This window comes from Pseudochaenichthys georgianus, chromosome 1 (genome assembly GCF_902827115.2).
Source record: "Pseudochaenichthys georgianus chromosome 1, fPseGeo1.2, whole genome shotgun sequence".
Taxonomy (NCBI): Eukaryota; Metazoa; Chordata; class Actinopteri; order Perciformes; family Channichthyidae; genus Pseudochaenichthys; species Pseudochaenichthys georgianus.
Window position 1 is genome coordinate 37,008,363 of NC_047503.1, and position 21,290 is coordinate 37,029,652.

General features: G+C 40.8%; 2 protein-coding genes across 2 annotated transcripts; one reads left to right on the forward strand and one right to left on the reverse strand.

The window, feature by feature from the left end:
* Positions 1 to 915: 915 nt before the first annotated feature.
* On the reverse strand, positions 916 to 2,181 carry dctpp1 (dCTP pyrophosphatase 1). Its single transcript, XM_034092805.1, has one exon. It carries the CDS (start codon positions 2,061 to 2,063, stop codon positions 1,530 to 1,532), a length of 534 nt encoding a protein of 177 aa, XP_033948696.1. The 5' UTR covers positions 2,064 to 2,181; the 3' UTR covers positions 916 to 1,529.
* A 138-nt stretch (positions 2,182 to 2,319) lies between these two features.
* Positions 2,320 to 21,197, forward strand: gatb (glutamyl-tRNA(Gln) amidotransferase, subunit B). Its single transcript, XM_034092818.1, is given in 16 exon segments — positions 2,320 to 2,468; positions 3,045 to 3,198; positions 3,292 to 3,405; positions 8,125 to 8,323; positions 8,837 to 8,898; positions 8,900 to 8,952; positions 9,065 to 9,170; positions 9,172 to 9,187; positions 13,282 to 13,337; positions 13,340 to 13,368; positions 13,893 to 13,937; positions 14,293 to 14,485; positions 14,993 to 15,126; positions 20,085 to 20,163; positions 20,327 to 20,461; positions 20,552 to 21,197. Coding segments are annotated over 16 exon segments (1,650 nt in total). The 3' UTR covers positions 20,678 to 21,197.
* The last annotated feature ends 93 nt before the right edge of the window (positions 21,198 to 21,290 follow it).

Here is a 21,290-nt window from a genome sequence, read left to right on the forward strand (position 1 = left end):
ACTTCATTTGAAAAAAAATAAGCAAAAACAGAGCCCTTGTTTTTCCATAACCTTCACTTCAAAAAGCCTAAAATCAAAATGATGTATTTACACATTCCAGTGCCAGAAGAGGAGAGTTTAAATATCAGAGTTTCTGGATACACACCAAAGGAGTGGACAATTGTTCATTCTTAATGCAGCATGCCGTGTCATATTTAAAAGCTGTTTACTTTGAAGCGAGGCTCAACTTGCACACAGAGAAACACTTTAGTGATGCATGACTCTTCTCCTCTACAGCCTGTGGATGACTCATGCTTCTGAGTGACTATCAGGAAATACAGCTGAGGGAAATGTTTGTTTCTTGAAAAGTATCAAAGGGAAAAATAAGACAGACGTTTTTATCCCTGTGTTACACCCCTGTCTTGTACACACATGTTTTGCATCTCAAATCTTTGCTGAAAGATTTCGCCAGTTAAATTCCAGTTGAATATATCAGTCAAGTCAGACCACAAACACACCAAGTAAATCACACTTCCTTGTGGTAGTTAGGCCTGAATGTAAGCGTGTTGCCATGTTTGTGAAAAAAGGTAAATTAATGCCAAGTTAACTGTAATTGTTCTCTTAATGCTAATGTAATCATTACCAGGTCACTTTGTAATGTTGATTCTTGTAAATGGAAGATGGGTTAATTTGTTGAGGTGCATGTGAGGTGTGTTGAATTATTACAGAGAGACAAGTTCAATGAGTTTTTAGAAATACCTCACAATATGCAATGGAAAGCATACATACAACATTAAAACCTCTTTAATCAGCTTTACTTCAATGCATTAGGTATATCCTTTAAACCCATAATTTAAGCTGTTGAGTTTACCTTTATCAACCAACTAACTGGTTTTCTGGTTACTGAATGACAAAATAATGGGAAATACACAGGAATGAATGAAAGCCACTTTTACTTTGACATGCGATGTGAGCACAACAGAAGATGGGCTGATTCAAATGATGGAAAAGGAGGATAAACCAAAAAAACAATTAACGCAAAAAACGATTCACAATTACTCTTTTGTCAGGGATGGTCAGGACAATAATCACATGCTTCATTCATCTCCATCAACTTTCTAATCCAATCCAATCCGTCATACTCCTAAACTGGAGAAAATGTAGAACATGTTGAGTGAGAAATACATTCTTCGAAATACTCCCCAAAGACACTGCACAACAGTCATATTATCTGTTGAGTATCACTGCCTCAAACTCACACAGGGACATCAATGATTAGGAGTAAACACAATGCTTAAAAGTAAAACTCAATAAAAGCCAGTATTCCCCAAATGCATGTCCTACTAAATGTGTGTGTGTGTGAATGACTGAACATATAACAATAGGCTCATAGGCTAACCCATTTGTATCACAGAAAACACACTCAAGTAAAAGAGGGATGCATAGGCATGTAACAAGTCAAACCAGAATACATATGTAATAAAATGTTCAGTAGTAGGTCATAATTATTCTGCAACATGAATCCCCTGATTGACATGTGCCTCCAAAACTCAGTCCTTGTACTCGGTGTACTTTTTGGCCGACCCATGTACTTTGTTTGCGGGGTATTTCAGTCGATTAAGGGCCATTTTCCGAAGCACTGCTTGGGGTAGATTGACTCTACACTTCTCGGCGAGCTCCACCAGGTAGATCAACACGTCGCTGAGCTCCTGGGCCAGATGCTCTCGCTCGGCCTCGGTCCAGTCCGGCAGGCCCTCGGCCACCTCTCCCCGCCACTGGAAGAGCTCCGATACCTCGCCCACCTCCCCGACCATCGCCAGCAGCAGGTTGCGGGGCTGGTGGAACTGATTCCAGTCCCTCTCGTCCGTAAACTGCGCCTGCATCCGCCTAATGTCCTCGATGGTGGGCTCGGGGCTGAAGGCGAACCTCTCTGCCCCGGTTCCTCCTCCGTTCTGCGGCTTTGAGAGAGCCGATGCCTCCGTTGTTGCTCCGTTGACAAGTGACTTTTCGTTGTTGCTGGTCAAAGACACTGATGGTTCCTCACCGTTTAATCCACATGCGTCTTTTCCGCTTGTAGCCATCATGTTTTTTTTTTACCAGCGCTGGCTGTAAAAACAAGTTGTTAAAGACTGTAAACAATCTGTTCAACAACTACCATGTGAAGCACTCCCGCCAGATGTCAAACCGGATATGATGCGATTTATGTCGGAAACCGGAATCTCACCAATGAGCAGTGTGACTGGGCTTTGTAGTTTTATCATGACAACCAGCGTCGTCGAAACTCATATAAAATGTCACCTTAAATAACTACAAGTCCCGTGTTGACTGTAAAATAACAACATGGCAGCCTCCTCTGTGGCAGCAAGTGAGCTGCTACAAAATATGAATAAACATATATCAATATTGTACCCAAAGGCTTCGTATGTTATTAGAAGGATAAGCACATCCAGACAACGAAGCGACAGCCAGCCGCAGCTGAGAGTAAAAAGGTAAGAGAGGCTGCTATGGTGGAATACTGTGTTATAATGCCCCTGACCTGCTCGCTACTAACCTGTATGTAAGCAGTGGTACACGATAAAAGATTGTATGGCATGGAGCCTATATCTGTCAATGTGAGGACAAAATAAAGATCCTGCAAGTCATTATAATGTGAAAAACATATTCCAAGCATGACTCAAGGACATTGCATCACAAATAATGGCTTTGTATGGCAAGTTTTATAGAATTGCAATTATATTATTTTAGTATTTGAAATGGGGTTATTAAGTTTCCATTCGGCCTTGCATTTTGGGATAAGATTGTGCATGAAAAGCTTTTTTACTATTCATAATGACTTCTTTCAATATAGGTTCTTTTAGTCACATGTTAATACACTGCGTACTTCCATTCACCTGCTTGAAATAGTTTGTACAAGGGAGTCACGACATATATTCAGTTTGATCCATGTATTGTGGACACTATATAATACAGCAGTTCTACAGCTTTTCTGGCTGATTTGACCTCCTCAGTTCACCTGTCTTTATTTTGTTCATGTCTGTCTCACACTTGCCTCCTCTGTCTCTCAGTGCGCCCCAGCAGCTGGTTGGCGTGGTGGGCTTGGAAGTCCACGCCCAGATTAACTCCAACACCAAACTTTTCTCCGGCTCATCAGTACGCTTCTCAGCTCCTCCAAACTCCCTGGTGTCACCCTTTGATGCATCCTTACCAGGCACATTACCTGTAAGTGTTAGTAAACTTATTTCAAACAAAGATATCCTGTTTCGTGATCCCTGTCTTGTCAGGTCACCACGTAATTTCCCTGTGTTTCTCCAGGTCCTGAACACAAGATGTGTCGAAGCTGCTGTGATGACAGCACTGGCTCTCAACTGCACCATAAACAGGATATCTCTTTTTGATAGGAAACACTACTTCTACGCTGACCTCCCTGTGAGTTTTTCACTCCTTTAACTACTTCCTGTGCAGTATCTAGGTTTCAATATGCCGAAACACAGACGTTAGTTGGGGATATGTTATCAGCCAAACGGCAGTGTAAAGACACTAGTCCTGCTCATCATGCTGCATCATTGCTTTTGCTTTTTATGGATAAGCTGTCCTCATCTGCCTCCAACTTCTCCATTACAGTTTCCCATGAGCTTTTATTCAAGTAGTGAGCAAGTCTTGCTGAAGCAGCAGAAATTGTATTTGCCTCAGACGAATGACACTGAAAGCTATTAAAGAAAATGAGCAGTGTTTCTTTCTCGAGCCAGCTCATTTCCTTCAGTGCACTTGATTGTTGTATTACCCCTCAGGTCATTTCCCTCTCAATGCATTTGCTGCACATTTGGGCATAGCTCTCTTTTATTCACATCATCTGAATGATAATTATAGTCATATAACCCCAGGTAGTGTTGTGTAGCTAAACAATTCAGGGAGTTTGATTGTGTTTGTCTGAGCTAATAATGCAATATGAAGTTTGAATAGTTCATTTAAAAGAAAATACATGTATGCTTATTATAAACCCTATCTATTGTATTTACCCTTAAAGAACTACCAGTCATTTTCTTAAAGTATGCCCTGGTGATTTCTAATTGAATTTCCCCAAACAGTTTCTGCTGACTACACTCATTTATCGGATTTATAGTCTTTTCTATGTGGTAAAGAAAGTCTAATCCTTTTGTCCTTTTAACTTTTTCGTTTTTTTGTATGTACTGCTGTAAAAGAATTAAAGAGCTAGAACAGAGAGGTTAGCCAGCATGGTGTTTGAAGAATTACACCTGAGTCCAGTGATTGTGAAATGGGAATGTGGTTAGCATGCATATATTCAACATTTTATATGAACCAACCAGTATTTTAAGGTAATGGTGGAGTTACTACAACAAAAAAACAACCGTCTTTAACATCTATATTTCTATTTTAACAGTGCCTATTCCTACGAGATTCACTTTGCTCCCTGTAATGGAGTCCTCGCACGGAAAGGTTTCACTAGCCCTCAGAGCCCCGGGGTAATTTAACTTCCATTATGAGTGACATTTTAAGGCTTTTAGAGGGAAAGACAAAATGTCATAGGAACTCTGCAGTGACTAGCCCTGGAGAGACCTTTTTCTAATCAATCTGAGAAACTCTTAGAAGAAAGGTGTTGGAGAATTGAGCAATTTGAGTGTTAAAAGTCATTATTTCCCTATAAGATATTATGCTAACACCGCTTTGGGCAAGGTAATGGGAAGGGTAATTATAGGCTGAATAACTTAAGAGACAGATTTCATTTGGTAGTATTTTATAGAAACTGCCCAGAGAAGGAGCTTAACATTAGCGTATCTCCATGAAATAGCAGGACATACACTAAGTATGAGCTTTAGTTGGTATTTTATTGCACTATTCTTACTACTGTATAACACAGAAATACATTATCTCGATATTTCTGATTAGTCTTGCTCTAATTCCCCAGCTTACGTCACTGTATTGTGAAAATGTGACTGATAAGGCTCGATGGAGCACGACAGCTTTCTGTAGATCTTGATAGATGGAGTTATTTCCCATTAATTTGTTCCCAGACTCACTGGTTATCACACAGTTGCAGCAGAACATATTTGAATCACAATGGTAGGGTTACATTATCTCCCCAGAAAGTCCATGTATCTTGAAAGTTTAACAAAATCCCCTCCAAGAAGCGCAGGGATTACTGTTGGGTTCCACTCGCTCTTTTGTGTGTTTGCTGAGGATTGCATCACCTCCTTTGGAGAAACTCTTAGCAGTTGACACACACAGCAGGGAGGATAATACCCGATTACAATTTTGTATTTCTTGTGAGTTTTCCCCAAAGGACTCATGCTGCGCGCTTTAGCCTGAACCTTTGTTTGTGTTTTAGAGTCACTGTTTACATCTGCTGTTGCCTTGCTTATATTTATTTGTCCTCTAGTCCCATCAGCTGCTCAAAAGAGTGATGATGTATGAACAGCATGATGGATGAAGTCAGATTGTTTTTTAATTAGTCATATGATCGTTTTCTGTTCACCTTCAACCTAAAGTTCGAGTGTAATCAATGCTCTTAAAACCAAACCATCAGCAGAATGGAAACGATAAATGTTACCGCCCTTGAAGTATACATTTTTAAATTGCGTTGTACATTATTGATGTATTCCACTGGAAATCCCTGATTGCATTTAGTAAAACACCACAGTTGCTCATTAAATGATTAATGCTGCCGCCGAACAAGTATTCCTTCTTTAATTGCGATGGCAAGCAGGGCACATGCACTACTGTATGTCAAGTTTTGAATAGTTCCTAAATAACATGCATCACCACACTCACCCATCAGTAAAAGCAATTAATTACAATTTCCTTGAGATATTAAGTTTCCAGATAAACACACATGGCCTGGTTATTGAATCTTTGACATGTGTTAAACAAGCCTTTGAGCTTCTGTAGGACACTCATGGGTAGCAAATAAAACAGTTCTTTCAATCAGTGTGCAGCGCAAGGAACGAGACAGCAACTGACTTTTGTCTGTTTAGTGGATTTGACAATAATCAGAGAATGACTCGGCAGCTCAAAACATGAAAATGAGTTTGGAGTAGTCGGACAATATGAACATTTCATGTCCTGATTATCATGGTCAAAATATTTGCAATTTCAACCTTAATTTTATCCTTAAAATATGCTTAAAACTGTAAAAATCGCAAAACATACTGGACATATAACTTTCATTTACTTAAGAAACGAATATTTTAATTGCATCACAGATGGCACACATCTTTTTTTAAAGCAATCTTACGTAATATTTTTTAAATAGTAAGGTCTCCAGGTATAACTAAAGGATGAATAAATAAATTATACCATCAACATTTTGTAAGTGTGTCTTTTTCACCTGATAATTCGTATCAGACTCTATTCTTCAATTCTCTACAATGTTAGCTAGAAAGCTTTTCCAAGTCACTGATGTCAGAATGATCCTGATGATGGAAATGAAACATGATCAACTTATTGTTTTTATCACGATTACTAGTGTGCAATGTGTGTCGTCAGGGCTGTATGTGAGCGGGCATGCATCTGTATCTTTAGATATAGGGAGGGTGAGGATTCACAGGGAGTGTTTAGAGCATCCCTGCTCATTATGGCCTTGAGCCTAATCGGAAATATTAATGTGGATACCAGTAGCTTAATTAGCAAGGGACTTTCCTCTCCCTTCATTAATATATGTAGCAAAAGCAGTTGATTTATTATGCAGGAAATGCTAGTAGACTTCACTTGAACAGATGCTCCCCAATGTATAGTTCTGCATGCTCGTCGTAACTCCCCCTGGCAAAGGAAACATTTCCAACGCTGAGACAAAACTCATGATGAGATTACGTTTGGAACAGGGGATTTCTGATAAGCTGCAACAGTTTTCTCAAAAACCCTGCAGATTTAAAGATTGAATCCACCAAAAAGACTTGAATTACAAATGAAAATCCCCCAAGTGTTATTTTCTCTCCATCAAAGATTGAATCCACCAAAAAGACTTGAATTACAAATGAAAATCCCCCAAGTGTTATTTTCTCTCTCATCTGTTTTAAAAAGGAGGACGTGATTGGTTTTGAAGATCATCGTACAGAGAGCCAGGGTCTAATAGAACCCCAATCTCCTCTCCCACGTCCACACTCTCCTTAGCATAAGTATGATTTATGTGTGGTTCCTGTGATGTGGTAGCCATGGTAACTTGGGGAATAAATACTCGGGCAGCAGATTATTTTAGGAACAGCGGATGAAATATTTATTATGATGTTTTTCTGAGTAGGAACCTTGAGTGAATATCACAATGCACACCCAATCAAATCAAATCAAGTTTAATTTATAAAGCACATTTATAAAGCACATTTAAAAGCGATTTTTGGTCGAGCCAAAGTGCTGTACATGTAATAAAAACACATTACTACAATCACAAGGATTTTTCAATCAGTCAGTGAGCCGCTGTGTGTGAAAAACGTTCTCTGCCTCACCTTTACATTAGAGCCTGACTGCAGCACAAATCAGATGTGTTATGTCAGTGGAGTAGTGGAAAACTGTCACTACCAGAAAATGGTATCTCACATTCATAATTTGATGTTTTTGCTGCTGAAAACTGTATTTTGGTTACATAAAGCAAGGGATTGGGATATATTCTGTATTCACTCAAAGTAGTTGAGTAGTCCTTTGAGTGAATGAATGGCAAGCAATTAAACATACTTTACTGAATTACTGAATGATATTATGTTTCTTTTACTGACCAAATCGTATTAGTACTGTAATCCTCAGTTCATGTCTCTACATGGAAAATATCTACAACAAGCATTACATGTTACAAAAGTTCAACAAACCAGTTACTTAACAGCCAAGTATTATCCCTATACTACAATCAATAATTCACATAAGTGTAACTGACATAGGACATACATGTAACATAAAAAACATAAAAATAAAATATATTGTTATTGTGGCTCTATTTGTAAATGAACAAGATGGATATCAGTTTGCAAAAATAAAAATGAATGGATGGCATTGTGAAGTTATTCCTGACAAGTGTATACATTAGAATTGTAAATGTTGTACTTCTACTACTTTAAGTTATACTGCCCATTACTACACAACCGAGCTGCCCTTATTTCTTACACGACTGTATTCTATCCAGCCTGATATGTTTTCCTATTTCAGGCTGGATACCAGATCACACAGCAGCGGCGGCCCATCGCAGTAGATGGCTTCCTGGATTACAGCTTCCTTGGAGGGAAAAAGAGGAACCAGGTGATCAAAAGAACTGTCAGCATCAAACAGATCCAGCTGGAGCAGGACAGCGGCAAGAGTCTCCACGACGACCTCCGCAGCCAGACTCTCATAGACCTCAACAGAGCAGGTAACGTCAGGGAAGTAATGCTTTATTGAAAGGATTTTCTGATTGTCAAATAAAAATAAAATCACATGAAAAGCAACAATGAACTAATCCCACCATACTGCAGGTCGATATTGTCTGTGTAGCCTGATACAGCCTATTCTTCTGTGCCATAGACACTCATTGTAGTCAAATAAACTACAGGAAGAGCCCCAGAAACAGTGTTCAATAAAGTATTTCACTACATATTAAATCTTCAGTAGGAACAAATGAGCTTGGGGCTGTGTGCAACAGACAACAGGAAAGTCAGACATACTAACGCTGTAGTTTTTGTCATTCATGAGATGTTTTTAAAATAAATACATTGATGTTAAAATAAATACTTCAGAACTTCTTCTCCTTTAAAACTGTGAGAAAAATGTTCAGACAGATATTGTTCTGTATATTTAAGACGCTCCACAAACGGTTTGCTACAGAGTTGAATGGAACAGAAGGTAGCTCAGAGATGTAACACACAGCTGTGCTCACATGTGACAGGTGTGGGACTAATGGAGCTGGTGATGGAGCCCGACATGAGCTGTGGAGAGGAAGCTGCTGCTTGCTGTGGGAGAGCTGCAGCGCATCCTGCAGACCCTGGGCACCTGTCAAGGCAAACATGTCTGGTATGGAAATCATTCTCCGACACTTCTCCCTCCTTTTATTCTCAGCTGCTAAACTCCAAACTCAAAGTTATTACCTACTCATTTTGCATGTTGTGCGTCCTTCTCTGCCAGAGGGCCAGCTGAGAGTAGATGCCAATGTGTCTGTGCACGAGCCAGGTGAGCCGCTGGGCATCAGGACGGAGGTGAAGAATATCAACAGCATCCGATACACTTGCCAAGGCTATAGGTAAGGGTCATGAAAAGTGAACATCTTAAAACAAAGCAGAGTCATTAGGATGATAAATAAAGTTGCGATGTATTTCAAAGCTCAAAGCCTTTAAACAACACGTTGGTATCTTTGTTGTTATGAATTCACGAGGCCATTCGTGTTTCTGATTATTCCGACACCTCATGAATGCAGCACAGGGCCCTATTTCTGTGCTAAGGAAACAGATTTTGAATCCTCCCTGTAACTCAAATCCGCTCCAAAATAAAATGGGTTCTTTCTTTGCCACCATGCTCATCACCCTCCCACCAGATTTATGAAAATTAGACTAGATTATTAAAGTTTTCCGAATTCCTGCTGAAAGATATATAGGTTCCCATGTCATGCTTTTCCAGTTATTACCCGTCCCCTTGTGTGTTATGAAGGTTTTTATCCATGTAAACGGTCTGCAGAGTCACAAACCCTCAAAAGTAAAACCCTGTAGCGAGTAAAACTCTAACACCAGAAAATACATGTCTGTGCTGCCCCAGAACGCCTCGTTGGAGATTTCTCTTTTCCATTGTTTGCTTCTTGGGTTCTGGTGACGTGTGAACACCCAAATCAACAACCAATGACGCGGATTGGCCCAATGGATCCTTGGCTAACTAATGGCGCGTTTCACCACTGCAGGCCTCGCTCGGTTATGGTTAGGCCTTATTAGCCCGGCTCACTTTAATGCTGCGCTTCCATTACAGTTTAGGAAATGGGGCAGTTACTATAGTAACGCAGTGTAGGCGGAGCCGTGACGTCATCTTCAATGAGAGCCCCAGAAAAACAACACAGCCGTTTAGTTCTTAGCAACTCAGAGCTCACAGCTTCATATCTGTTCAGAAACTAGACAAAAGTTAAACAAGTACAAACACAGACTGCCTGAATCCTGGTGAATACAGTCGCTGGTTTATTTATGTCTGTATAGGCCGTGTTGTGAGTGTGGACGGACGGTCGGAGCATATATAATGTTAGCTTAGCCAAGCTCCATTTAGAAAGCACGCATCTTAAAAAGGGTTTTCGCCTGCCGTCTGTCTGCAGGACTTGTCAAAGCATTTAATTCATGGTTTTTACTAACCGGTATCAGTATGTTGTTACTTTGGCATCATTTTTAAACGTGTATTACAATTAAATCACGGTCAAATATGTTCACTTGTTGTAGTTGTAGCCCCCTATGCCAGCTATGCTCTCTCTAGTTTAGCATACTCAGCCTGGTTGTTCTGGCCCTAGAACCACGATTTAGTCGGGCCAGAGAAAAAGGTGAAAAAGTAGCCCGGGCCAAAACTAGGCCAAGTGGAAACGGCAACCAAAACGGGCCCCGCACGGCTCGCACGCTTAAGCGAGGCTACCCGCGCAGTGGAAACGCGCCTACCAGGGAGTCCCCATTGACTTGCATAGAGCTCCCTGAACGCGGTAATAGACGAGTTGGGGATCGTGGAGAAATGCTCTCCGCAGACCCATTCTCACAGCGTTATAAAACCTTTTCTTACTCAATATCAAGCCACACTTATTGTTTTTACTTTCGGCTGTGAGTGTTTGTGTGTGCTCAGGATAGTTTCGCTGTGTTGCGCTGTAGCAACGAGCCTCGCAGCAGCCCCGACCAATCAGAGCACACTGGGCTCACAGGGAGGGGGGGGGCAAGAGCTCCAACAAGCCGTTTAGAACAGAGAGTGATTACACATACTATAGATGCTGTATGAGAAAACCATGTGAGTTTGGAAAATGTAGACCTCAACAATGGAAATATGATCAGTAGAAATGGACCTTTAAATAAAAAATGACAAAAAAACCTCCTTGGCAGAGCGAATTAGCCCTACTTTTCATTCTAACAGTGGAATTCTGTGTACACATTAAATGCAGCCCCCAGGGGGCACCGAGGCATGAACGGGGGGGGGGGGGCACGAGAGACCAGGAGGAAAAATGGTTATTTAAAAAAAAATCATATTTTGAAAAATTATTGATTCGAAAATAATATGATACAGTACAGTACTATTACGTCTCTGTGTTTTCATTAAAGCTCGGCTCTGTTTTTGTGTGTGTGGTGGTGTGTGTGTGTGTGGTGTGTGTGGTGTGTGTGTGTGTGTGTGTGTGTGTGTATGTGTGTGTGTGTGTGTGTGTGTGTGTGTGTGTGTGTGTGGTGTGTGTGTGTGTGTGTGTGTGTGTGTGTGTGGCTGTGTGTGTGTGTGGAACGAGCCATTTTGTGTGCGTGCGCGAGCGAGAGAGCGGCACCGGTACCGGAGATCGTTGTTGATAGCTTCTGGTGCTAGCGAGCTAAGCTAACGGATATAAGGAGTCTTTTCAACTACAAAGTGGAGGAGAGTCCTCTCCTGTCAGACTGAGAGACTCAGTGAGCTAAGGACTCTCTCAATGTTATCTCAGTGGGTCTCAAACGTTTTGGTCACCATTAATGTAAACAATTATTTTACCGATGCACACATTTATATGATCATTATAGTTATAAAAAAATAGAGACATAAATGACAAACAGGTATGAAATACTATATGACAGTAACAAAAGAATAAAGGTTTAACAAGGGAGTGATTTGTAGAAATATCCATAAAGAAATAATAAATCTGTTTCCAGTTCTGTTTCAAATGGGTGTTGAGAGATGTATCCATAGATCTCTTCATTTTGCTCTCAAAGTGCACCAGATTGATGCTTTTAACTTCAATATTTAAAAATGTTCCCAGGGGAGCTTGCCCCCGGACCCCCCTATGTGAGGTCCACACACCACCTATACAAATAGCACTTTACCCCTGCTTACACCTATATGCCGTGAGCTGATATCGAGCCTTCATTGTAACAGTCGCGGGTACACTGTGTAAATGCGTGGGGATTGTTGCAGTAGAAAGTTCCACTGTAGCGCCCGGTACATTAATGGGAAACCCTAAATGTTTGAGCACCCTCTATGAAACGTCAAGCTACCCCACCGCACCCCCAAAATAAATCTCTGGCGCCGCCACTGAGCCTGACTATTTGTGTTGGGGGGCCCCGACTTTTTTTTTCTGCAAAGGGGGGGCCTGACAGAAAAAGTTTGAGAACCACTGCCTTAATGCATTAATAAAAATAATCAAGTACATTTTACCAAGTGTATTTTAATGTGTAACTTTGACTTATACTGAATACTGTCACAGTTTAGTGACTGCACTTTTATTTTGTACGTTGAAGGATCTAAAAACTTGATTGAACACTTCTGCAATTTGTATCTGTCAGGTGTAACAAAAAACTCATAAAATATTTATTTACTGTCACAGAATTGGTTTTCTGTTGCAATGAAAAGAAGACAGTTGGAGTTATGAAGAGACATTCAGACAGGAGGCATAGTTAACATTGACAGTAACTTGTGAAGCGTAAACTTAGGACTGACATACAAGTCACGAACAATTAGCCGTGTGATGGCAGTGTGTGATGCCTGAATTGGCTTCTTGAAGCTGCTCATTTAAAAAGCATAATTTTGATGTCAACTCTCACTCGCTGACTGTTGATTGAGCTTCACTATTTACAAGTTGACAAAGAGCCACAGCCAGAAAAATCTCAGCATTGTACGTTGCAGGTTTGTGAGCATGGTTTGAACCATACTGTAGCACTGCGCTGAATTATGCATCAATTAATCTGTATCGCATTTACTCTCCTTCGATTTGGTATTTTGAAAGTCATGGAGAAAAGCATTGTTTATCACAGTTATAACATGGCAGCAGTCCGACACCGGAGGAGTGCCAGGGCATCACAGCAGATGTTTGGCATTAGCACACAATTATATTTGTGTGTACAGGATTTATTGAATAAACCCCTCTGTATTTTGTTGTTATGGTCACTTTCACACGGCATCTATTGCACGTCTGTCCGTCCTGGGAGAGGGATCCCTCCTCTGCTGCTCTCCCTGAGGTTTCTCCCATTTTTCCCTTTAAACTGTGGGTTTTCTCTGGACGTTTTTCCTTGTACGATGTGAGGGTCTAAGGACAGAGGGTGTCGTATTGTCATACTGATATTCTGTACACACTGTGAAGACCACTGAGACCAATGTAACATTTGTGATATTGGGCTATATAAATAAACATTGATTGATTGAGTGATTTCACATCAACAGACTACGAGATCCAGAGACAGATCGCAGTCCTGCAGAGAGGCGAGACGGTTGCAAAGCCAGACCCGGGCGTTTTGACTCTAAATCAGGGTAAGAGGATGAAAGTGCAGGGCCGCGGTGCCAGACTTGATCCAGAGCAACAGCCTCTGACTGGGAGCTCGGCCTGCTTCATTAGAGGAGCAACCATCATGGTAATCATGATGAATAGAGCCATTTGGATGCCGCTGTCATGCCGGGTTATCTGTGAGCTATGTGCTACTCTCAGGCTTATGAGTTTAACAGAATGAGCCAGCTCACACACAGCTGAGGCCTTCATCATCTTCTGCTGCTCTGCCTCCTTCCCGGCAGGCTTGCACTTTTCGAAAAGCCTAAAGATATTAAGTTCATTATTACAGTAGTAAACAAAGAAAATAACTAAGTCTTCCCATTTTAAGATGCTTGAACTAGTGAAGTTTTTGCTTTTCTGCTTGACTTTGTTGGTACAATTCCTCAAGGAACATTCCCCTAAGATCTATAATGAAGTTCGAGAATGCTTTGAACACATGTTTATGAATCCTAATGATCATTTATGAGCCACAATTTATGAGATCTTTATGAGATCTTTTTTTCTCTAGGGAAACTGTTCCTATGAGGGACAAAGAGGGTCTTCAGGACTACAGGTGAGTGGGTTCTTTGCATATCTGGGTCTGTCTTGGGAGCATGCGTTTATTGACATTGATGATATGATATCAGAGTATGAGCTTGGCCTCAGAGGGGACTTAAAAGGATGAACACCTATGAGTGACAGCCTATGAGCTAGATGGAGGGGAAATACAAGGCGTGCGTGCGTGTGTGTGTGCGCGTAGTAAGGGGGATAAATAGATGGACAGGTTTAAGGCTGATGGAGTCAAGTTATTAGTGGAGGGAGTGAAATGTGTGGAGTTAACTTTTAGTATCAAAGCAAAAGCCAACCTCCTCTCCTGTAAGCTCATCTGTACTGCTGATAAAGCGTTCCCCCCCCCTTCCTCCATTCAGGTTCATGCCAGAGCCCAACCTGCCCCCTCTGATTGTGTATGAGGATAACGCATCGCTGCCCACTGGCATTGATGCGTGTCAGGTGGTGGTGGTGCAGGCGATAAGAGAAGCGCTGCCAGAGCTGCCCGCTGTCAAAAGAGAAAGACTGGTGCAAACGTACGGCCTCCTGCCCGAGCACAGCCTCACTCTGGTGGTGAGTTCACGAGCGAGAGCTGCAATCCATTAGCGTATCGACGGAAAGACAATAAAACTTTTTACATTTCGAGCAATTGGGATTTTTCGTTCTCAGCCTCACAAATATGGACATGTCATGCTTTTCTCTGTTTAATAATCATATTTAACTGAGTGCTGTTGGGCTTTAGACTGACAGAACAAGACAATTATAGTAATATTTTACTTTTTTCTGACAATGTATAGTCCAAAACAATAGATAGATTCATGTTGAAAATAATCAGGAGGTGGATGGATAATGAAAATAGTTGAATAAGTGGATGAAAGCTACCAGTGAGAGAGGAGTGGATTCCATCACAAAATCAGTTTCTAGCATCTTTTTTTTAATTGCCATTTGATCAAGTTCACGCAGAGTCAGCTTGGACGCAGTTCTGTTGGCAGCTGTGTTCTGCCGGACTCGGCTAATCGGATCCTAATGAGATGATATGCACAAGAAGGCATGAAACATTTTCACGGTGCTCTGTTGCAGAACGAGGACGGGCTGGTGGAGTACTTTGAGGAAGTGTTGAAGGCGACCAAGAAGGAGCCGAGGAAGGTGATTGGCTGGGTGACCAAAGAGCTGGTGGGTCACCTCAAACAGCAGGACATGAGTGTGAGCCAGAGGTGAGACACTTGCACACACACCCTCATGTCGCTTTTACAATACTCACATAATGCTCATTGTTTGTCGTAGAGGTTTGATTCTCGTCTTTTTGCCAGCTTGGCTCATGAATGCCTGTTCTGCTGCCAACGCTCAGATGTCAGGGCTCCGACCCATGAACCCCTCTGAGCCTCTTTTGTGGCCCCCTCTCTTTGTAGCTTTGTATGCCTCATGTGGAAATGTAGGTGAATTTGAGCTTTAGTTAGAGGAATGAAATAAGTACAATGGGCTGTAATACTCCATCAATCTATATCCGCTATAGATCATCATCTAAGATACTCCGTTGTTTGGAAATTCCCATTGCAATTCTGTGTCACGGTTTCTGTCCAAAGGCACCTCCTTCCTAGGTATTTAAGTCGTTTTTTGTGACTGATTGTGTTAAATGGGCATATGACATCTTCTCATATTGATCGCAGGCCCCTAAATCAAATCCAATCTAAATTGTCACTTGGCAGACTTTGTGATAGCAGCAATATCATTTGGTTCTAACATTGATTTCTATCGAAGCTTAATGAAACTTTTGTACACCCCTTTTACACTCTTTCAACTTGAGTCAAGCTGTCATGAGATACTTTTCTCTAAATGTTCTCAAACTTTTCCAGTGAAGTACTGAACAGTTTTCATTTCCTCCTCTGATAAATAAGCATCCTTAGAAGGAAGAGGTGAGTAAGAAAGGTTAACGTACGCCCTTGAGGGGTCCTTGAGCTTAGGGGTTAAGAAGCTGACCATGAACCCTCCCTTCAGGTCGGCTGAGAACCGTCCTCTCCCATCTCACCTGTCCTCCATTGTGTGATATGCTGGCATTACACTTCCTGTCCGGAGTCTCGACTCTCGAGCCACTGCTTCAAGGATTCAACTGTGATTTCATGTCAAAAGGAATTGTCACCTACAAGAGATTTAATGCATCTGTTGTCAGAAGTACAGCCCTTGATCCTTTTACTCGCCACCAAAAGTCTGGGAGACTTACTTCAAGCATTAATAGCAGATGGCTATACAGAAAGATTTGACGTACAAAGCTCTGCTCCTTGAGGGGAAACAAACCCGGCAGGAAGGAACTAATCCCTGCTTGATAAACAAATACATCATTAGATCTTCTTTCAATCAAAAACACCAAACACTTGGCACATAAGGAGACATTTGGGCTGGTGGAGGGACTTCTGGCAGAAAACAGCAAGTCAAATTGCATTCAGACTAAATGATATTTACACAAACAATAATAGGGATAGTAAATAGCCTGGGAAGGGTTGCAAACATGACAAGCAGGGGGTGGTGTAACAACAGCCTTGGAGAAACCCTAAACGATACGTTTTTATCAAACATTTCACTGTCGCTAATCTCAGTCACTGTCCTTCAATGTCCTACCTGCACTTAAACAGCAACTTTCTTAAATAATAAGCAAAAGAATCATAATCTAAACACAAAGAACCTTACGTAAGGGTTCAGATATAAATGATCTGTGGCCAGGCCATGAAAGGCTTTAAAGGTTATAAGTATCGTCTTAAAATCAATCTTAAAACAAAGGGGCAGTCAGTGTAAGGTCAGTAGAATTAGAGTTATACCTTCTCGTCGTTTCATTATTGTTAGGAGTCTCACTGCTGTATTTCGCACAGTTTGGAGTTTATGAATTGATTTCTTGATTCATACCAGTCAAAGATCATTTCAATAGTCCTCCAACAGGAAATAAAACCATATATGATAAATGAGTGTCATTTAAACTCAGGATGGATTTGATCCTGGCTGTATTTCGCAAATGGTTGTTGCGTGACTCTGATGTGTTTCTCAAAAGTCAGGTTAGTGTCAAAGAGCAAAACCAGGTTCCTGACCATTTGTCAAACATCGCCTGATAAGGGATTGAGAGACGATGAATACGAGGATGCTGATTTTCGTGACCAAAATGTGTGTTTCTCTCTAGAAATGAACTGCACCACCACAGTGAGAAGTATCAGGTTACTATGGCTGCAGTGCTGCATGAATATGATTCAGCTGATATCCACACCACTGTATGAGCCATCCCGACGCATGAACAGCTGCTGCCCGACTTCAGCTCTACCTGATCCAAATGTATGCTTCATATCTAGTGAGGAGTAATGAGGTCTGTTCAATGGTTTAAAGTAATCTGACCTCTTTATATGCACAGCTGGCGTAGCTGGCATCATATTGGATCGAACAATGGCCCCTTGAGTGATATCGATATTCACTTTACTAAGCAAGGGAACATAATAAATGGATATCTACAGAGCTAAGTGAAAGAAAAACACTTTTAGTTCAACAAATCTATCTTATTTGGGGGTTTCTACTCTTGAGACACATTACACAAACCTTCAGTTTTTCTCGGCTCAATAAGAGCCCTACAAATCGAAATTATTGAACTGTTTTCTTTCTATTCCTCAATAGATTTTACACTGAATTAAACATCATTATACCGTGCCGTATAAGTCCTCGAAATAATGTTTTTATAGTCGAGCTACAATGTCTGCACACTGAGGGCACAGTCTGATACAATGCTTTGATTGACATTAAGGATTATTCGATTTCTAGCGCTCACAAATACTGATTAAACCGTTGCATACTATACAAGAATAACACGTGTGAGGTCATAAATCACCTGATATCCCCTAATTCTTTGTGTCTGATGATGAGAACACCCTGTGACAGTGTGACAGCCCGTCAGAGGGAAGCCTGTTGTGACAAATGCAATTACATTCGTGGAATCATTACTTTGTGGAAGAAGGTGTTTGATCGCTCGCTGCTGAAGGCCTGTTTTGATTTTAGTGAATGTTTCTTGGAATTGAATACAATCTTGTTTTGATACAAGGAGAAGTTGTCGTAGCACCTTTCAAACTTGTTTATCTAGCCATCGGCAAAAGCAACACCAGTCGCGTCCCACTGTTTCTGCTCCTAGCCGAGCGACGCTCAATTATTTGAAAGTGGTGGTTTAACAGCACCTGCGACTAAAAGCAAAAATGGTGGATTCAAATTGAGCTGTATTTGTGAAGCACCAGGTCCCAACTTTAGACATTTCTTTTCAGCTTGTTTAATATGAAATGTTTTTTTTACTACTGATAAAGTGTTCTTCCCTTTTTGTTTGACTTCACCCTGAACAATTTTAGTTCTATACTCCTTCCTTAGAATAAACATTTATATGTCATTTGAAACATTAAAGTGTGGCCGTCAGCGCAGATGCTGTAAGCTTTACTTTATCTCCCATTCACAGACTGTTGTGAAGAACTTGGTGTTTATTTATGCATGATGCTGCCTTTGCTTTGGTTGAAAGGAGGAGAAATAAAGAGAAACAAAGAGTGGCCATCAGGACTGCAGGAGGAGAGAAACTCAGAAACACACAGTAACAGCGTTCTGAAGAGTTTTCAAAAGCCTGCATGTATCCCCCTGTGTGCTGCTGAGTGTACATGCTGACCTTTATAATGCGTCCAAACCTGATTATGACACAACAAGGGAAACGGGTCAAACATTTAACAAGGATACTTACTTTTTGTATTTCAAGATTTCTGAAATTGTATGTTTAAGAAAGCAAATGGGGTGAAATTAGGTGAACTCTTAACACGTGAATGTTTAATTTAGTGTCTAGCCCTTGCAAATGATTCAAGATTGTTTACTTGATATTTATATCAACATGATTGCCTGGAATTAGTCTTAGTAACAACTCTTGAACAGTCGCAGAGAAAGACAGAAATAGCAAAGCCACTCCCTCATAAAGCACATAACGCACTTAGCAAAGTATAACATAGTTATCCATACTCATGGAATACGGCATAAAGTAAACAGGAAAAAAGAAAATCAAATAAAACCAAGCACATAGATAAACACTAGCACCTGGAGGGAAATGAGCAGCAACATCAAACAGCCCACTTAATACATTACTCCAAGTGCAGTAAAAAGAAAAGCCCCATCGTACACATATTTAACCAGCAGTGCAGCTCATATATTTTCTTTTTTTAATACAATTACAATTTCTAGTTTAGTTGAACTTCTCTGCATGCCCACTGGCTGAGAGCAGAAGCGCCACTGCTCTATTTGACACATAAACAGTCTGCCAAAAGGAGATGGATACTTCTCATCTGTTTCTCCACAGAGCTGATATTCTGTTTGAGGACGGGTCGCTGTCTGCAGTGCCTCCACTTAATATATTCTAACAGGCTTTTTGTTTCCGTTTGTCTGCTAGCCTGGGGAATAAACAAGAAGACATACTGTAGACAAACACATTAGCGTCAATTCACCAATGTTGATGGACTATTTGAGTCTGACTCTCCCTCTCCTTCCTTCTCCCTCTTCTTTTATATCACAAATTCTTCAGTATTCTGTAAAAGTGAGACGCTAAAGGTAAAAACATGTATGAATCGATTGTATCCATGAGTTGCATCATTGTTGAGGGTTTGGGCTGTTTTGTTTCCATATCATGTCTTCTTCCAGACGGTCTAGTGTTTGAATTGAGGCTGTTTTTCCAAATTGTGTTTTTTTCTCGTACTCTGACAGAAATGTCCTCATCAGTAGTACTTGAATACACCAAACTTTCTAGTTTTATTATATATATTTTCATAAATCAGTTGATCTTTATAACTTTTAATTCATAAAAACAAGGCAAAACTATTTTCTGTGACTGTTTTCTTAATGTTTGGAGTGTTGCAAAATGATCCAAAATGTTTGACTGTAAAACATCTAACTCTATTAAACAGCATAACATTTACAATGAAGCTTTATTCAATATTAGGATTGACGTTGTGCACATCTATGCAAATTAACACATTTAATAAGAAAGTGCCTCATTTGCATTTTTTAAATCACTTCAGAAGCTTGTAATGCAAAATACGTTTTTAATATGAGCAATTAAGTAGGGATTTATGAGTTTCAGCTGTAGTGTCTCCCCTTAAACTTTAATTAAATTTAGCCCCTCATGTAATTTCAGCCCGATCGCTCCCTCTGCCCTGGCTGAGCTGCTGGAGCTCCAGGAAACAGGACACATCTCTTCTTCTGCTGCCAGGAGGGTCAGTCAGCCAATTATCCACACACACACACACACACACACACACACACACACACACACACACACACACACACACACACACACACACACACACACACACACACACACACACACACACAGGCTGTTGTTTGTTTGTGTTGTGGTGCTCACCTGTCTCCTCTCAGGTGTTCCAGGAGATGTGGAGGTCACCGGGCAAGACGGCCCTGCAGATCATCCGGGAGCAGGACCTGGGTCTGGTCAGTGACACCGCACAGCTGCACAACATCTGCCAGGAAGTGTTGGACTCACACCCTGACGAGGTGAGGGCTCACGTGCAAACTCTTACCCTGTTATCACTTGTTCTTTTCTTGTTTGTATGAGATGTATTTGTGTTTGTTGTGCCTCTGTAGGTTAACGCCATCCGAGGTGGAAATAAAAAGGTTCTGAACAAGCTGATGGGCCTGGTTCAGAGAGAGACCAAAGGCCGAGCCGACCCGGTTCTGGTGAGGAAAATTATACAAGAGAAGACGTCATGAAGGTCGGACTGTTGTGCAAGACCAGAGTCAAATCATCGGTCATGTGACCTTCATGATAGACGACGATATGGCAGTGATGTTTGTAGATCTTTATGAACAGGCAGAGTAATCATGTCGCTCCATCAAAACAACATATGGTACCTGGTCTTAGGCAGGTGAAGGAAACTATTGAAATTCCGGCTGAAAATAAAGCTAATATCTTTAGTTTCTGATATGTTTGTTTGTAAATACTGAACAGTGATTTCACTGGACAACAACAATGACCTTCTATTTATGTGTTTAAAAATGAATAAATGTTTTCCAGAATAATGCTCTCTGTGGCAGTGTGTTGTCAAACTATTCAGGTTATTTAGTCAATTGTGAATTCTATGCTTCAATTAATATTTGTTCATATTTTGACACGGTGATAAGATTGTATGAAAAAGTTATGAAGAAAAATGAAGCACCTTTTCTGACCCTTGAAAACTTCAGATACATTTAAATGCTATTATAATAAAGAAGACTGGGATTTTAAGAACTATTCATCGAAGCATTCCTGCATTTAATTCAATATAACTGTAACAATGTACCATATAAATATTGGCATAATGGTCGTATGCTATGCCTGGAAATC

Bases quoted from the DNA above. Each gene is read 5' to 3' on its own strand.
- dctpp1 (XM_034092805.1), bottom strand. From the start codon at position 2,063: ATGATGGCTACAAGCGGAAAAGACGCATGTGGATTAAACGGTGAGGAA.